Here is a 19421-nt window from a genome sequence, read left to right on the forward strand (position 1 = left end):
TGTGTAGTGAAAAGTAGACGTGTTAAGACAAGGTCATGATTCAATTGTACCCCCACCAACACAAACCCTTCACCTAACTACACGTCACTAACTAAACAATTACTCAACCTAAAATATTTGTTTCCACTACACATACAAATATATTAACTCTTATATCAGTTAATCATGTTTATATTTTTTATTATTTGTTTCAAAGTTCTGTTTGTAATTTATAACAATTTTCAATGTCTACATTATATTTATGTATAAAACGGGATTTGCTTTTTTATTGTCAATTTTTATTATTCTTCTTTTTATTTTCTTTATTTATTCTCTTAAAAAATTTTCGTTGGTTTTTAATACTATTTTCGATTGATGCTCAATTTTTTCCAATTCTTCACTTCTTCACATTAAAAGTTTCTAGGAATGTTCAAACACTTTTTAATTTACTGTATGTATAAATAATAGTGAAAATTCGAATAGAAACATCGTTTCACACAACACTATCTTATTTTTCACAATATTTGTTTTGATATAAAACCGAAAATTCGTCCAAAGCCAAAAGGCACGGACTAAACAATAATAAATAAATAAAAATATAAACTGTTCCATGTAAATCATAAATATAATACCAGTATATAATACAATAATTAATTTAATAGGTAAGAAAATTCATTATGAATACAATATAATTTGTATAATATAAATATATGTATATACATATCATACATAATATACATTAAATACGCTTACAAAAATTATGTATGGTATTTCAAGTATTGCAATCAGAATAATATCGTTCAAATGTTCTAAAACAAAAACAGAATATTGTAAAATTAGAGTTTTCATATCTCATAATATTTTATGGGGACATTACACTATATGTACATAAAAATCGACAAATAAAAAAAAACATACCTGAGTTACCTCTATAAAATATTTTATATCTTCACGCATCAACAATGTTTATTTTTAACTCAAAATACAATGCTCAAGATAGCTAGAAAGGTAGATGTTTTCTATTCTCTTGCATCAGATACAAAGCGCGTAAAAATGCTCGATAATCAATTTCTAATCGGACACCTCTTTCTACGGAGAAACATTTGTGCACAGCGTCCAGTTCTCTGTTGCTAATTAATTCTAACATACGCCTGATAGACAGAACTTTGATCAAACACTCTTTCGAAACTGTACCAATATTCTCTTTATCGTAGCCCTGTAATTTCGAAATTTATGATTTGAGAATTTTGTACATATATACGAAGGTCTGTACGATTTTAGAATCAATAAATTAATACCAAATAACCAATAAATTAAATTATGAAATTAATTCTGAATATAATATCGCGAATTGATGGTAAAAGTTCTGAATTCTTACAATCCTTACTAATTAAATCCTAATCCTGGCTAACTAATTTTTTAAATATTTAATTATTTAATGATTTTAAACAGTATGCTCTTTTCGTAATTACGGACCCTGAACAACTCCTCAAGATTCGGTTGTTGCATTCTGCTTAGCTTGTCTACTGCCGTTGTGGCCATGTGCCTTTCATCGAAATTCAAGAATGTCTTAGGGGAAGCTTCCGAAGGCACGTGTTGTACAGGCACTAAAAGTGGTGCTCTTTCTAAACTTCCCATAGCAACAGCTTCTTCGACAACTTCTCCAAATTTCACATAATCCACGAAATCTGATCTTTAACATAAAATAACAGAATAATAGAATAATTAAGAACTGATCTAAATATTGAAAATATAAATAAAGTGATTGAGGAGATTAATTTGGAAATTGAAATATTTTTCAGCAGATATTATGAAATAAAATAAAAAATATATTAATTATCACTTAATTACGTGAAATATATGTTAAGTTTACTTGTATTTATGTACCTTAAAGGTGATTGGAAAATATTCATAATAGTTCCCATTTCTGTGCAAGTCAAATTACAACGTAGTTGATCCAAAGCTCGCAGAAACTCTGTTCTTTTTATAACGTGTTCATTATGAATATCATATTGACGCATGAATTCGATAACCTTTCCCATAAAAGAACAAATGAAGGATGTAAAGGAAAAATATAAAAATACCCACATTTTGTGCTTTACCTTTATTCTTTCCCGCACAACTTTTGCTTTGATTTTGGCTAAAATTAAAACGATATTTGTTTCATCAGCTGTTGCTTCCGGTGATAGTTTCTCAGCGTTGATTTTTCTTTTTTCTTTCACCATAGAGTGGTACAGGGGCTCCTCGATTGGTTGAGCCTCTAATTCTTTTAAAAACCAATTATAATTGAAACCTAAATCATTATTATACCTCTTTTCCAATGCAAACTCCTCTTCTTCAGAAAGTAGTACAGCCGCAGTTCTTAGAACTTGACGTAATTGCGAACGCGATACGTGACCTTTGTTATGTCTAAGAAATAATTAGGAACAGAAAACATATAAATAGTAGTATAAAAATATGCGTACATTTTTGAAAAAAATATTTTTGGGGAATATATAAATATCGTTGAACGAATATACATATACCGATCATAATCCTTAAAAAATTGTTTTATCATAATTCTTCTTTCCTCGACTCGATGTCGAACTTTTAATAATGTTTTCTCACAAAGATCTCTTATATCTTTCCCTTCGCATTGCCAATTAGACGCTCCTTTTCGACTTAGTTTCGCTATTTCTTTTGGCGGTGACTCAATTTTCAAATTGGGCAGCTTTTCAATTTCTTTCACGGTAAACACTGTAAACGGAAACAGTTCGTAAAATGTAAAGTTTGAAAAAGTCACGATCAGATAACGAAAATGGGAAAAATAAATAGATAGAACGTTCTGTCCCGAAAATACCTTTATCGATGTCATCTTCGAATGTACGCCAACATACACGATCAGGATCATTTGGGTCTTTATAAAGCGTAACGAGCGCGTCAATTTCCGTTTCCGCAAGATAAAGGCGTCCCAAGCTCGAAATCTGAAGACCATCTAATCCTCTTTTGAAGTTGGAAATCGTCGTTTTGCCCGCGTTCAAAGGATCAAAATCCTATTATTTGTCGTAATCGTTAATTTCCTATTTGTTATCTGACATTTTAATGAAATAGATATATCCACTATCATTTTACTATATAAAAATTGCAAATAAACTGTAACTAATATTTTAAGAGCGTGGTAGTTATACTGAATTATAATATTTTTATAAAAATAGCAAGCCCGCTTTTAAAATTTTAATTACAAATTTTATAAATAAAGGATTATTACCTTAAAGAATTCCGAAATGCGTAATCGATTTTCAAAGATATGTCTTTGAATACGTTGAATAACTTCTATCAAGGGCATTGTACTTCTTCGTTCTTTCATTACCGGATGGAACACAGCTTGTTTCCCAAATACTTTGCTTGGTATGAATTTACCAATTTCCGGCCTTGGAAGTTTCGGTAATTCAGCCGTAATAATTCGACCAGGAAATTGATCAAGTAATTCCTTTTGAATAAATAAGATACAATATTTAACATAGATTTATCGTTCAGTACGTCTGATAACAAAAGGAATGAATCGGTAATGGTAAATAATGAACGTAAGAGGAACATTTATAAAATATGCAGAATAAAATATTACTCCACCAAGAGCCAGCATTTGATGTTTATCAAAGTAAGATTGAATTTCGTCAATCGCCTTTAAAAAGGCCACATAGTTGATCGTATAAGCATCTTTCGCGAATCTTTTTATAAGCAAACAGAATTCTTCGGAAGCAAGAACGATACCTAGAAATTTTAGGATTCGTCCGAAATGCGTGAATGTTACAGTCCCAGCATTTTTTGCAATCTAAAAGATAAATAATTGACGTTTACCGCATAATTATAAAATAGAAAAATGCATCGATAGATTTTTAGAGAGAAGATTATTTTTCACGCAAACCAGTTCGTAATCTTGAAAGTAAGGCCTCAACACGAGTCTTCTTTTGTTTATAAGAACGGCAATTTGAGTGAGTACGAGACATAATTTTCGATGTTCCGTTGCACTTATACGATTTACATGCTCTGGGTCTTCCCATTCCAAACCAGTTACAAGCGGTTTGCTTTTGTCGAATTCAGGAGCTACAAGAAAAGCATCGATTTTATTGCTGTTCATACTAATCCCCTTAACGAAATAAAGGAACATTTAGAAAAGGACACGAATTTTGTTCCGACGATGAGTTCATATAACGGTACCGGATTATGTATGTCAGTCAAATACAAATTCCTTTCTTTTCAGGTACGGCAGTAACAGTTTCTGAAATATATTCCTACAGAATAATTGAAACTTGCTTACCTGTTTCAAATAGCTATAAGATTTGCCCCGAAGAGGGTCAAGAAATAAAATTACTTGTGAATATATATTACAATATAATACAATCATTTATATAAATATAGATACTTATAAATATCTGTGTGTAATGCATTGGAATATAATTATAAAATGATTTAATAAAATTTTTTCTAGTCTTGTAAACTATATATTAATAATATAGTATATATCAAATTATAAATTCGTCATACCACTATCGTGAATTATTTCACAAAACTGGGTGTAAAATATTCGACCATCCTGAACGCGGAAATAATCGGCCAAATCGGAAATTTCTTTGTCAGACAAACCAATTTGATCCTTCAGCGGCCCAGCCAATACCGAAATAAATTTCGACTCTGCGTATTAAGAATATATATTGTATAATTCATGATCGTCATTTACAATCTTCGTGAAACAATATGTTTGTAAATACTAAATGTCTGCTAAAAATCAAGATACGGTACTGAGTAAAATAAAATTTTAATATGATAATTCGAAAACTACGAAACAATTGAAAAACACGACTAAAGGTGTTCAAGACAAAAAAAATAAAAATTTTTAATTGATATAATAATGGAAATTGTGTAACCGTACCTGAGATTAAACAATTATTGTTAGGATCTAGCGGTTTGTAAAAATTCCATAAATTAAAACCCACGCGAAAAATTGCCGCCCGGATTTTATTACAAGTACGCCAAACGTCCTGTAGCCTCAAAATCTATGGATAGAGCATTTGTTAAACATGAAAAGTTATTTAAACTAAACGTATTTTCTCCCTATATCTTATTTTAAGTGTGATAGAAATCCTGGCTTTACCTTCTGCTGCTCAGGCATTTTGTACAACTAAAAGGTAAAATGTTAGATATTACAAAAATTTTATTCTGTAAATATCTTAAACGATAATTCTGTTGACAAACAAAAAACAAACGTTAACATTGATAGAGATAAAAAATATTCATTTTACTAGTTATTCTAATTTGCTAGTAATATTCTATTTACTAGTATTATTCAAAAAAATACGTTGTGAACGAATAGGAAGGACGTTAATTAAATCAAACGTTAGGTTAAATGAGCACTAAATGACCTATTATAATGTTTACTTATTGTTATTGTCATCACAATAACGAATAAATAATAATAATACATAAAGACTTTAAGATATATAGATATATCCATCGATTACAGAGACTAAACAAATATTTCTCATTAAATTATAATCTTACAATGTATGTGATATGCATATGATAGCACATGCAAATATTCATATTTATACATTTACGTAAATATATATACATATGTGCACAAAATAACAGCATTGAGCGAGCCAACTAGAGCGACATCTAAGTTGATGCTGGCGCCAACTACTAGCGTCTGCAATAAGAACGCTGAATCAACAGTAAACATTTCCCGCTTTTATTGGACATCAACGGAAAGATGGACTTCTCCTTCTTATTTAAACATTTAAATAATGAGTCATGACTAAGTAATAAAAATAAAAATATAACAACATAAATTGAAGAAATTGTTATATTGAAATTAACTTGGAAGCAATATTTTATTGATTTCTTACAAATTACGCGCACAGAATTCTGGGAAGTGATGCCGAATGGAGCCAAATCATTACGGAATTCTTATTGGCTGCTACGTATTACTCAGTATTTCCCACGAATCTTATTGGCTCCTCGTTTTCGCTCCATTCCCCACGCAAAGCTAAAATTTTCGTATGCGTGCCATTGTATTCACTATTTCCCCTTAACATCACTGAAATACTCGGCAACATCGATTGGTGTAACAGGACCGTAACAACGCTATGAAATAATGTGTATGCATTATCTTTTTGAAACTAATTTTTCATGATTTCGGATACTTATACTTATCTATAATAAGTATTAACTTATTATAAATATTTAGCTATGTCACTACGCCACGCCAGAAAAAATTACTGAAAATTCTCAATGCGAGAATTGATTGCAAATATCAATAAATAAAAAAAAATGATTTCGAATATAGAATAAAATATTTTTTATTTCGTAGTTATATACTTATCTATATTAAATATTAACTTATTATAAATAATTAGCCATGTCACTGCGCTACGCCAGAAAAAATTACTGAAAATTCTCAATGCGAGAATTGATTGCAAATATCAATAAATAAAAAAAAATGATTCGGATATAGAATGAAATATTTTTTATTTCGTAGTTATATACTTATCTATAGTAAGTATTAACTTATTATAAATAATTAGCCATGTCACTGCGCCACGCCAGAAAAAATTACTGAAAATTCTCAATGCGAGAATTGATTGTAAATTTTAATAAAGAAAAAAAAAATTTCATAGTTGATGTAAAATTTAGTTCTACCGATGCAAGTAAAATAGAGGATCAGTTTGCTGAACAAGATATATTAATACTCATAATATTATCTTTGATAATATCATCTATTACTTATAACTTTTCGAATTTCATTTGATTTTATTTTGTTCTATCGAAATTTGAAAAACCAGATACTAAAGATTAAGGGTCGTAAACAATGCTACAGAAAAAATATTAATTCTCTTTTCTTGACTGCTATGCATATATAATTATAGCACGCTGAAAGTAACGCGATATTTTTGGAAAGTGCAAACTAACGTGGCATTGGGAGTTCTAGGTACAATACTGTGTGATGAAACCTGATTGGCTGAGAGAGCCGTAAGGGGGGAAGTAAAAGAGATTCCATGATGCTTTGCGCGGAATCTCCTGAGTCAAAAGGAGCGCAAGTCGTACCTCTTCCTTCTCCATTTGGCGGTCGATCAGTACGGACGTGAGAGTGTTGTTAGCTCGTGTAGTGTATTTAATTATTTGTTAAAGCGCGATTTATAATTGTGTTTTAAGTGTTTTATTAAAATAAAAAAAAAGTAGAATAAATAATGGCCGATCAGGAGAACAAGGACTTCAGCGAAGATATTGCCGATCAAAACTTCGAGCAGAACGGCGAAGCAGAGAACGGCGGCGGGGACGCCGCAGAAAATGGCCAAGAATCACAGGAGGACAGGTAACCCTTTTCGTCTTAAATTTCGATCTTGCAATTAAATCAATCGTTGTTCTACGAAACTATCGACTTCGATTCATTTGGTACTTTGAACGCGCGGGAATATGTAGTAAAGCTTCCAAACGAGAGTTGCTTTGTGCGATACGATTGTCGCGATGACAAAATGGCGGATGCGCGAGATCCCGAAAATCGTAATCCGTTCCCATCGATTCTAAAGCGAGCGTTCCTAGTATTGCAGTTAACTTCTTTTGTATTGCTGCAGTATAAAGAAATCCTAGGTATCAATCTTTTTTTTCGAAAAGAAACAACAAATAAGAAAAGGAAGTGAGTCGGTCAAATTAAAAGGAATGCCGGCCGCAAGTTTAGAAAGGGCGCGCCCACGCATTGTTGTAAAGTAAACTCACAGAAAAATCAATTTTTTATATCAAGTCAAGGAATTCCATAGATAGATTTGATACACTTTGCTTGGGCTCGCTTTCTTCAATTTTTTGTTACCATTACATATCGTATCACGTCCTCGTGTTTTTCACACACAACACGCATTTATGCGTCAAACCAAAACACTAAATAATATACATATTACGTAAATATGAGTATGTAGATTATTCAGGGAGGGTAATGCGCAATAATTATTGGTTATTTAGTATTGTCGTGATATTTAGAAATATTAATAGATTATAAGGATTTTTGGTGGCTGGTGGGCACAGCACCTTGCCTTTCCCCCTTTTCAGCGTAACGAGATCTCAAGCTGGACGATTTGCTCATCGACGAGTTTAGATGTCAATGTTGATGTACGGACACAGTCTATGTAAATATTTTATAATATCGCATTGTACGTTCGTTCTTATTCTCTTACTATTATCACAGCATTTTTAGTTCTATACCTAAGGGATTCGACTTTTTTTTCTTTGTATCCCTACAGCTTTGGATTGTCACAAACTCTTACATAGTTTGGGGTATGTTTTTGCAAAATGGGTAAGCTACTTTAGATTGTAACTTGTAGAACTACTTCAATTGATATCGGGAAAGAAGATGTAACCTTCAAATTTAGTAAAATATATATGAATTTTCAAATTCTCATGTTACAAAGGGTTGTATAAATGTTGAGTACAAAATATAAAATCATTATATATATAAGGTATGAAGAATTTGGAGGTATGCTTCCTCTCACCCATAATGAAAGTACAAATGTGTGTTGAGGGACGTGATATCTATACATAAGGTAACAAAAATAAATAACTGAAAACTGGCATTTCCTTGTTTATTATATCAATTTAATATACAAGTAAAAATAAAAACAAAATTAAGTATTGCATGTTCTTTATTGCAAAATTATGATAAGGTAACTATATACATATAAGAATTATAAATATTGTAACTTTATATGTGCTGTTGTTGCGAGGTATACGTTTATCTGTTTAAAATTTTGTAATTTTTTGTAAACTCCTTATTTCTGCTCTCCTTCCTAGTTAATTCTATTCTAGTTTTGTAATTGATAAAGACAAGTTGTGATTTCATCAATGATAAAAATTTCTACATATTACACAAATAATAATTGTAATATTTTTATAGAGCATAAACTTTGAAATGCATTTTTGGCCAGCTGAGTCTTCCTCATTGATTCATTGCAGCAGAATTCTGGTTAGTCAATTCTTCATGATTGACAATATGTACGCTTACCTGGGATCTGTGAACTGAACCGTGAAGCCTTATGATTGACTTCTGAGTCTGAATTATTGTGAGAAGTCTACGTCAAGTTCAAGTCCGTCATGTTTCGTCACAACACAAGCACTGGAAGTCGAGTCAATTACGTCAGATCAATAAGTCTCGCACAGACATACACTTGCCTGCTGGGTCACGCGTAGAGTAATTTCTGATCAGATGTCAATGCTGTTTGGGCGTGATCAAAGCACAGAGTCACTAGGGCCAAAGCGAAAAACTCCGATAGGTCGGAATGCCATTAACCCAGTTTATGTGGCTTGATCTGCAGGTGGCAAACGACCCAGTGCGATTATGGCGGGCGGCTCGCAACCGGCTAACCGTGACCCGACCAACAACTGATTACCGGCGAGTGACTGGTGCCTACGGTATTTATCACCAGCCCTAGATGATATATGAAAAGATCAATCTAAGTACAGACAACTATCATCACACTGCGAGAAAAGTGAAAAATATTGCAGCTTGTTATATTTGTATATGAAAAGGCTGAAAAGTATATCAGGACTTGAAATATAATATTTTGCTGATGAATAAAGAAAGAGAGAGAAATACTATACATATATAAATATACTATAAATAAACATAAAATATTGTGTGCATATATAGATATTTAAAAAGTATCAAGAAGTGACCATCATTAACTTGTAATGTGGAAACAATTTTTTTAGCTTTTTAATAGAGTTGCAGTCTATCTACCATATGTCAATTCTTTGGGCCAATCAGCAGTCAGAGTTCAACTTGGAAAAGTTAAATCTTATTTCCTTTAGGAGCAGCTGTATGTCAACTGGAGTTATAACTATTGTTCGAGTTCACATGAACATCGTGAAAAGTACTTTGCTCTCTCAATGCGTTAATTTTTACATATCTACTTTTTTCCAAGTTTTTTCCTTTAATTTTTGTTGATAAACACATCTATCTGAAGTTCAAATCAAGGTCTATGTGGTGTGCAAAGCAGTCTTCTGATGGTTGTTTCATATAATCCTATGTTTCTTACTAAGGATAAACGCACAATTTTCATATAAGATTGTATTAGTGAGTTAATTTATTCTAGGTATTTTTGTGTCCATATTAATATCATAACTATGAAATTAAGATAATTTTAGTTTTGCAAAATTATTTATTCTTCCAAATTTTAAAGTAGACATTAATGTAGGTCACTTAATCAATTGTAGATTACATTTATACATGAGTATATATTTATATTTATATACATAAGAAGCATTTAATAAATTGCATACATTACCTGTTAAATAAAATTCCTTACCAAAATGTCTTTAAAAGTTTATCCAGTGCCCTTTTTCCAAATGATATACTACTATTGCATTTCTTATATATTGTCAATATTAAATTTTAATATTTTAACGTTTGTTCTAATTTTTCCAGGGGTCAAGTCAAACTCCTTTTTCAAATATAAATGGAAATAATTTGTAACAAAACTTAAATTTTTGCTTCAACCTTAGTCCTAAAAATTTATATAAATTTCAAGATCGTTATAATAACATACATTACATTGCTTTGCAGGTCAACTGGAGGTAATCAGGATTCTTTAAATGATAGGTACATTCTTTTTTCATTATTATTTCTTCACTCTAATTTGCATATGAAAATGAAAATAAACGTTTCTCAAATAGTTTTTGCATTGTAATAGTTTTAAATACATTGTAAGATGTATAAATTAAAATATGTTATTAGCATTAAATTATTTATAAATGAATAGTTATGCAATTACGAAATTTTGAAAAATTTCAAGAATTGATATTTTATTTTATTTTCATAAAAAAATTATTTAATTTAATTCAAATCTTATTTTATTTTTATTTTTACAGGAAATTATTTGTGGGTGGCTTAAGCTGGGAGACTACAGACAGTGAGTATTATTTTTCATTTTAAGAATTATAGTCCTTTACAAGCTATTTACAAACTATGATGTTACTTACTTAGGACACCTTCAGATGACAAGTCATATGAGACTAGATTTAATACTGAGTTTTTATGTTATAAATGTAGTAGTATAAATAATTAAAGAATTCAATACCTAACATTTTTAAATAAACATTAATTTACAGAGGAATTAAGGGATCATTTTGGTACATATGGAGACATTGAAAGTATCAATGTCAAAACAGATCCTAATACCGGACGGTCGCGTGGATTTGCCTTCATCGTTTTTGCTAAAGCCGAATCATTAGATAAGGTAAAATTAATAAAACCAATAGTTACACATTAAAGTAAAACTGATATGATGATAAATTTATCCAGTTCTGCTACTGACATTATTTGATGTAATTCCAATTGCTGAAAATAAGTTATTAGAACTAATCATGCAAATTCTAAATAATGAGAGTCTTCATGAAGATTATTTATGTTTCAGATCATGGCAGCCGGCGATCATATAATTAATAATAAGAAAGTTGATCCTAAGAAAGCAAAGGCTAGACATGGCAAAGTCTTTGTTGGTGGTCTTTCAACAGAATTGTCAGATGATGATATCAAGCATTTCTTTTCTCAATTTGGAACAGTAAGTATCTTAGTTTTCTGATTTGTCACTATAAACGTTTATGCCCATTAGAAAAAAATACGATGAAATTAAATGTTATAGATTGTTGAGGTAGAAATGCCATTTGACAAGACAAAGAACCAAAGGAAAGGTTTCTGCTTTATTACATTCGAATCTGAACAAGTAGTAAACGAATTGCTGAAAACTCCTAAGCAAACAATTAATGGTAAAGAGGTACGTTTTATACTAATTTTATACCAGGTTTTATACCAATAAATAAAATAATTAATTTTAGAAAAAATGTTATACATATTGACGATCCTACTAATGCATTTCAATATATTAAATAGGTCGATGTGAAGAAAGCAACACCTAAACCTGATGGTATGGGGGGAATGCGTGGTGGCGCTGGTGGTCGAGGCGGCCGTGGTGGTAGGGGAGGTAGAGGTCGCGGTTTTGGCGGTCAAGGTGGCTGGGGTCAAGGCGGATACGGAGGTGGATATGGCGGCGGTTACGGTCAAGGCGGTTATGGCGGTGGCTATGATGGATACGGAGGAGGCTACGATTATTACGGCGGTGGGTACGGCGGCTATGGTGGTTACGACTACAGTGGATACGGTAATTTTATTGATTATTACTAAAAGAACTTACACGCGCTTATCGCTGTGTAGGATTATATTGAAGAATTTAATTTCTCTTTTTTATAATAATCAATAGCAGATAATTCTCTACTGCTATCGTCCCAATGTATTCGGTAAACAAACGTAATATTAAAATTGTCGTTGCTACATTTGTTGTCTTAGCTTCTTTCTTCATGCATTTGATTTATTTTTTGCTGTAACTTATATAAATCTATGGTAAAATTTCAACTTATTAAAGTTTTTAAAATTCAATAATGTTATGTATATGTTGAAATAACTGAGATTCTAGACATTCAACAAATCATTCGATATAACAAATATTAGTACAGTTTTTTTTACCGGAAATTAGAAAGTTATTTAATTTATAGAATGCAAAATATATTTCCTGTTAAACAAGTTAAAAAGTTCAGCACAATATTTGTTTTAGAATTGATTAGTATTAACAGCAAATAATTGAGTTTCTGTGAAGTAACTTAATAAATATTGATTAATAATATTAGCAAATATAAGTTTAAATAAATTAATAAATTCTAGAGTTCATCATAGTATTATTAAAAATGATAGTTCATATTCAAAGTAAATGTTTTAAGCCATATACATATGGGACGAATTTTGAAAATAACAGTCATGTCGAGAAGGTTTTCAAAATTACCTGACACGAAGTTTTAATTACCCATACCTCCTATAAAATTTTGCTTTATGTAAAATCTTATAGAAAATTTTTATTTATATTACATAAATTTAAATCATTTGCCTCAACATAATATAATACTAACTTAGTACTATATGACTAAGTTATATTTTGAAATGATATAAAATTGATGTGATATATTACATTTATGGCTAATGTTGAAAATTGAGCGCTGGTTTGCAGGCAGATCAGCGATATCTTGACTTTAAAATTATTTACATTAAACTTATGTTTACTGATTGTTTACGAATATTATTGAAAATGTCTATTGAGTGTTGATATTTCTAAATTAAAATTAAATACGGAACTAAGAAAGTAAACCAGCAGCTCAGATACGTAGGAAGTACGTTCGGATTATGTTTTTTTACCTCTAAGTATGTATAATACGTATTTTCCCTTTTTTTTTGGCTACGAAAGAAAATTTTATTGCGCATGAATAAAGAAAGCATAATCCGAAAAGTAAATCCCTACTTCCAGAGGGTTGGCTGTTTTTGAGCTGTGATCAACTAACTTATTGATTTTAACAACTTCCTAAGTTAAACTTTTTAATGCCTTATTAATATTTGACTTATATATACATATATATACACACATACATATGAACCACATTAAACGCAGAAAAGCAGGATATCATATAATATGTAACAGTGAATGTGTGAAGATGATTAAGAATTACTATAGTTCAATGTGGTATTTTAAAAAAAGTTAATTTCTTTACGTATATTTAATTGGTAAATAGTGTACAAACATTTCGATTAACTTCTTTTGTTCTAACAACATAAATATTATAATAGATCATTTCACTCAGTAAATGTACATAAGAGTACTAATTTCATACGTTCACTGATTGATGTCTGTGAATTCGTGGAATAAATTAATTTTTTTACATTTCTTATCTTTACTATAAGTTCTGCAGACTCGCTGACTTCAAAACACACGCAGTCACTGTAACATAGTTATATGTGAACTTGAAATGTGTGGAGAACATTAAAGCAAAACTATACAGGATAATGTCGTATGATATGGAATATTAAACCTCCAATCCTTGCTTTCAAGTCCTGCCACGTTTCCTAATATGCATGCTTTCACATATTTCCACATTTCACATAACCACTTCATTCATGAAAAAACTAACACACTCCTCAACAATAATGAATTATCGATACTTGCAATCATTGTGTTTGATCTATTTTATTAATTACGTTACATTGTTTTTAGCATGACTTTTAGTTCATTTATGAGAGAAAACGAACAAAATCATTTGAAACGGAGAAACATTTTTTACACTATAAACCAATTTATAAAATTATTTCCTATTGCATACGCCAAATAAGAGTAAATGTTGAGAAACACAATAGCAAGTCCACATTGAATTTATATTTATCTATTTGCGTGTTCGACCCTGCACACACTTTTTTCCTGGGACTGTGGCAAATAATTAAATTATTACACTAAACTTTCTTGTCATAAAAAAATTTAAGTGCATGCCACTTCGTGTTAACGGTAAATAAAATCAATTGTAATCTTTTTTGATACATGAGTTTATGAACAGCCTCTGCACTTATATTACTATTAGATGTGCAAACAATGAACCCTTTGGAAGATAAAATTATCTTTTAATATTATTAAATAGTATTTTTTAAAAAATTCATATAATATATATAAATATTAATTTAATATAACATTTAAAATTATATTTTCGAGAATATTTAATTTTAAAGCTTAAATTTACTAAGATCATACAAATTTACATAATTGTGTTACACACATACTTGTGTACCGGCGATAATTTTTATTGGTATCATAGATTATACTATACACAATTGCCGGTCCATGTTAATACTGACCCCATTTGTCTCTTATACCGTGTGTTCCATGAAACGCAGACGGCTATGGCTATGGCGGTGGTAGTTACGATGGTGGCTACAGTGGTGGGCGCGGTGGTGCACGCGGTAAAGGTACGCATTAGCGTTCCTTCTCTATTGTTTTGTATTTTCCCAAACGTGCCCTACTTTGTTAGCAGAAATCCACTTTCTAAGTTCACATTCATTTCATCAATTATTTTTCATCACCATTATTTTACCTCCTATGTTTGTTTATGTTTATCCTTCATTATTTCCCTTTATTTTCTCTAAGTATGTGTGTACATGTACGTGTGAGCATATGAAATTGATATTTTATTATTTTTATAGTTACAATACTAATGAAAATAACGAATTTTCAGCAATTACTGATATATATTATTAAATACATAAATATTTACTATTGTGTAACCTAAATGTAAATACTCCATTCCTGCCACATATTTTTAGAAATAGCTTTTTTTCTATTTCTCAATATTTATAATATATATGCACTTGTCTTATTTTCTTTAACCACTTTTAAAAGATAATGTTTAAAGAAATATCATACATTTTCATATATACTTTATTGTACAAGTATCGTACTTATTTAAGGATAATTCAAATTATAAATTCATGAAGAAGTGTTTATCATTTTATTGAATAGAAATTAATTAAATACGAAAAATTTATTCTAAATTAATTAAAATTCTTGGTTTACACATATACTAAGAACAAACTAGGAAGGACATTGATATATCATAGTTTTAAGAAGAAATAAAATAATGTGTTAATATATATGTAGTCCATACTTTATTTGAATTAACACAAACTATGTAATTGTAATATACAAGAAATTTTATTTAGAAAATCGTACAATTTCATAAATTCATAAATCTTAATGTGTGAATGCTAAAATATTTTGGTATTATTAGTAATAAAATTTTGGTTAAAGAAAGTGTTGAGAGACAAAGTTTCTCTCTGCATATATTGAGATAGTTTCATAATTTTTAAGAGTATATATAATTTATCATTCTGAGTAATCTATATATATTTCTAATATACTAATAAGATTTTCCAAGTGATTGTGTTATTTCGAATTACTCATAGTCTAAAATGTCATTACACCATTCGTATATATGTATGTGTGTGTGAAATTTATATATCTGAAAGATATATGTAAGATATATAGAAGATATATTTGATAATAAGTGAAATATATATCTTACATATAAAAGCATGTCATATCTCATGCGTACAATATGGTGCATATTAAAGTTCAAAGAAAAATGAATAATTGAAATTTTTCATGCTGGTATTAAATTCATTTTCATCTTTATTTCATTTTTCATATCCTTAACCTTAAACATTTCTGGTTATTTGATAAAAACAACAAACTGTTATTATGACATTAATGATATATCTATAAATTATATTTTGGTAATAGTATATAAGAACTATTAATATAAGTATAAAGTAAAGTCTTAGTGAAGTAATTGTAAATTATTTAAGTAATTTGAAATTTGTTTAAGTATGTACACAGTATCGCAATATGAAAATTTTAGTATTTCAGCATATGCAGATCCCAGAAATGTGTAAGGAGAAAAGGAGAGTATGAATCAGAACGCAGCCTTGCAGCTTACTACCTTAGCCTGTAGCCTCTATGTAGATTCTTCGTAGTTTTATATCCATTACGTTAGTCTTTACTTTATATATTGTTTCGTACCTTATTCTGTTATTAATAGAAGTGTGCGTGCGGTAATTTCTACAAATGAACCGTTTTGTGGTCAATAATTTGTAATTTCTTCAAAAAACGGCGGGAGGAAGAAAGCGGGGGTATATATCCAAGTTGCTGGACTAACGTACATCGTGGATATTGTTTCAGGAGGCTCAGGCTACGGCGGAAAGCAGAGGGGAGGTGGTCGTCAGAACCAAAGGCACCAACCCTATTAATGGAAATCATTCATTGCGACCGCAATGCAATTCGCATTGTAACCGCTGGTGAGTCATCATAGCTTCCTGACATCTATAAGTTCAGTCTCAACAACCTTTCTCTTCCTTTTCCAATGTCATTTATGTTTAATGTTACCAAAATGGTTTCATGTGGTTACATATTAAAAATATTTAAAAAGATGTAATATAAATATTATACACAAACAATACAATGCAATACATTTGAATATTTATTCTTCTTTTCAGGTTTCCTGTCCATCCACAAATCTCATAACTCGTTAAATCATCATTCCATTAAACCACGCCACTTTCAGCAAGATTTTCAACAACGCAGACTACTGCCGCAAAATAAAATGAATCATCAGGAATCACGACAAAAACTGTAATAGCTTCACATTTTGCGTCTAGCAATACATCTGTATTATCAAGACAACAAAAGCAAACATATATACATATATATATTATATATATATACATATAGGTACACAATGCTTTCTTCCATCTCTCGTTTACCCTTTTGTACAAAGTAAAAAATACTTCATATTTTACATTGGTCCTCTATCTCATTTCATCTTATTTATCATTAATTTTTTTACCGTTAGTATACGTTACGTTGTTCAGAGTAAGGCAATGTCACATCGCAATACGTTTGCAAATTATTAATATTCTGTTAATACACATATGGAATGGTATGAATGCTGGCGTAATAATTATTCCAAACGTATAGACAAGATGCCTTACAATGAAATATTGTAACGTAATATTTTTGTGCAAATGGGAAAGCAGAAGATGATAGGAAATAATTTAAATACAGATATATTAGGAAGAATCAAGTTTCTCATCCATCGCTTGGGACTGCAGAGAAGTACCTACGTCCCTATTTTTAACAATAAGATTATTATAATTTGTTTATAAACTAAACTTAATAAGAAGAAACCCACTATAGAAAAGTAAGCAGGCAATGTACTTTTTACACGGCTATGATAAGACAAAAATGAAAAGTACCGAATTGTTTATAATGATTGTGTGAGGTATGAAATGAGGTAAAAAGATTATTGCTTCCTTATTGGTAAGAAAAATAGGATAAAATAAATTGATTTTGTGTACATAATATATACCGCGTATGTTTGTATTTGTGTTAACCGATCCTAATAATTTAATTTTTGGAAAACAGTATGTACACAATACTTCTTTAAAATATAGTGATAAACATCTATACATTAGATTTAAATAAGACTGACACAAAGATTTAGTGAATTTGTATTACAAACAATATTTTGCTGATTCTACCACAGTACGTGCATCGAGCTCTAGATATTCTTTCAGTTTTTACTCTACACTCAAGAACAACACATACATACATTATATTTATATACCGATAGTTTCATTCTAGGCAAAAAACATCGTAATAAGATTTTTAAACTAAAAGAAAATATTGTATTTTTCTCAAATTCAACACTGTTCTATGTCACAAAAGTATTACATTAAAAAAAATTAGACAAAAAATAATGTTGCCTTTTTTTAATTTCACAATTAAAGCGAAATGTACAAAACGCAATCTTAACAATATTAAACGTTTTAAGTAAATAGTATTGTATAAAGTCCTATTGTCTGACATTATACTATAGAAAATAAGCTATATTTAATCTAAATTTTTCACTAATTAAAAGAGTATACATTTTAAGTTATTAAATTTTATGTATAGTTTTCCATGTATCATATTCAGTAAAAAATTTTTTCTTGTTAATTTGTATTAAAATTGTAAAAAAGAATTTCTATCTTGATGTATATATAAAATGGGGAATTTGATACTTTCGTTCTGTGTTGCGAAATATTTTGGTTGTTAAGACAAATCAAAGAATTTTTGAACAACTTTCATGTCAGGTAAAATTTTATAAAATTTAATTGGAACTATAAATATACATAAAATAATATCATGAAATTTATTTGTAGAAAGGCATGAAGAATTAGATTAAATGTAATATCGCATAGATGTTCATCATAGTTTTTCACAGAACAATTAAATTTCTTTTATTTATGTATAAAAATTCTTTGGTATGTAAATTTTATGAAAGCTTTTCATTTGTGTACTTTATATAATTAAATATATTATGTATTCTATGCTTTGTTTTATTACTACTAAACCTTAAAAATTAACAATTATTTTATTTCGAACGTTAAAAAATATAATACTACAAAATTATTAAAAGCATGAATTTAAAAACTGCAAGTGTTTCGTAAATATTGGGAACTCTTGTTTTCATAAAGTTTGATGTAGGTATTGCCCAGTGTTACATGTTGTGTTTGTTTGTGTGTATACATATATATATATATATACAATATTATATATATAATATTATATATATACAATATACATATATAAAGTATTTCACACTTGTACCACATTTAAGAAAACGTCTCATATCATCGTTTCTGATTTAATAATATTGTTTTGCAGTAAAAATAATTATCAAATAATTTGGTTCTAAAATGTACTTGATTGATTAGCGATTCCCAATTATTTGTATTGTAGTACTGAGATTGCATTTATCATTGTCAATTATTAATTATATTTATAGAATACCAAATTATAGTTATAGAATACCAGAGTTATATGATATGGATAAAAGCTACAGTATATATATTCATCACATTATAAAAAGTATAATCGGTTAATAGTTATTCTTTGGCGATCTTCCATAAGTTATAATTTTTAAATGTTTTATCTGCAGTGAACGTACAATAAAATAAA

The 19421-nt window shown here is 29.6% G+C and overlaps 2 protein-coding genes across 10 annotated transcripts; one reads left to right on the forward strand and one right to left on the reverse strand.

Moving 5' to 3' along the window:
- Positions 1-724: 724 nt before the first annotated feature.
- On the reverse strand, positions 725-5655 carry LOC117242930. Of its 2 annotated transcripts, XM_033509994.1 has the most exons (14): positions 5518-5654; positions 5111-5137; positions 4889-5012; positions 4504-4650; positions 3884-4062; positions 3584-3790; positions 3227-3448; positions 2819-3011; positions 2505-2715; positions 2082-2388; positions 1867-2012; positions 1456-1672; positions 898-1195; positions 725-788 (listed from the first exon to the last, which is right to left on the reverse strand). In XM_033509994.1, the coding sequence occupies exons 1-13, from the start codon at positions 5608-5610 to the stop codon at positions 980-982; spliced, it is 2289 nt and encodes a 762-aa protein (XP_033365885.1). In that variant the 5' UTR covers positions 5611-5654; the 3' UTR covers positions 725-788; positions 898-979. The 2 variants fall into 2 exon arrangements, with proteins under 2 accessions (XP_033365885.1, XP_033365884.1); XM_033509993.1 differs by lacking the exon at positions 725-788 and having other exon boundaries at positions 980-1195; positions 5518-5655.
- A 1390-nt stretch (positions 5656-7045) lies between these two features.
- On the forward strand, positions 7046-18122 carry LOC117242918 (RNA-binding protein squid). Of its 8 annotated transcripts, none has more exons than XM_033509977.1 (10): positions 7047-7330; positions 10568-10603; positions 10873-10913; positions 11113-11240; positions 11418-11564; positions 11646-11777; positions 11894-12119; positions 14762-14833; positions 16602-16717; positions 16916-17037. In XM_033509977.1, the coding sequence occupies exons 1-9, from the start codon at positions 7206-7208 to the stop codon at positions 16667-16669; spliced, it is 975 nt and encodes a 324-aa protein (XP_033365868.1). In that variant the 5' UTR covers positions 7047-7205; the 3' UTR covers positions 16670-16717; positions 16916-17037. The 8 variants fall into 8 exon arrangements, with proteins under 8 accessions (XP_033365865.1, XP_033365868.1, XP_033365864.1 ...); XM_033509975.1 differs by having other exon boundaries at positions 7049-7330; positions 11894-12161; XM_033509974.1 differs by lacking the exon at positions 16602-16717 and having other exon boundaries at positions 7046-7330; positions 16916-18122.
- Positions 18123-19421: the final 1299 nt, after the last annotated feature.

This window comes from Bombus vosnesenskii, unplaced genomic scaffold, assembly GCF_011952255.1.
Source record: "Bombus vosnesenskii isolate JDL3184/JDL3185 unplaced genomic scaffold, Bvos_JDL3184-5_v1.1 scf7180000016281, whole genome shotgun sequence".
NCBI classification, from domain to species: domain Eukaryota; kingdom Metazoa; phylum Arthropoda; class Insecta; order Hymenoptera; family Apidae; genus Bombus; species Bombus vosnesenskii.

What these genes read in the sequence shown, in the direction of transcription:
- LOC117242930 (XM_033509994.1), bottom strand. Translation starts at nt 5,610, where the DNA reads ATGCTGTTATTTTGTGCACATATGTATATATATTTACGTAAATGTATA. An exon ending in CAATAATTGTTTAATCTCAG is followed by an intron (nt 4,651 to 4,888) that starts GTACGGTTACAC and finishes CTTAATACGCAG; the next exon opens with AGTCGAAATTTATTTCGGTA. An exon ending in TGAAATAATTCACGATAGTG is followed by an intron (nt 4,063 to 4,503) that starts GTATGACGAATT and finishes CTTTTCTTGTAG; the next exon opens with CTCCTGAATTCGACAAAAGC.
- LOC117242918 (XM_033509973.1), top strand. Translation starts at nt 7,206, where the DNA reads ATGGCCGATCAGGAGAACAAGGACTTCAGCGAAGATATTGCCGATCAA. An exon ending in AAACAATTAATGGTAAAGAG is followed by an intron (nt 11,778 to 11,893) that starts GTACGTTTTATA and finishes TATATTAAATAG; the next exon opens with GTCGATGTGAAGAAAGCAAC. An exon ending in TTACGACTACAGTGGATACG is followed by an intron (nt 12,162 to 14,761) that starts GTAATTTTATTG and finishes CATGAAACGCAG; the next exon opens with ACGGCTATGGCTATGGCGGT.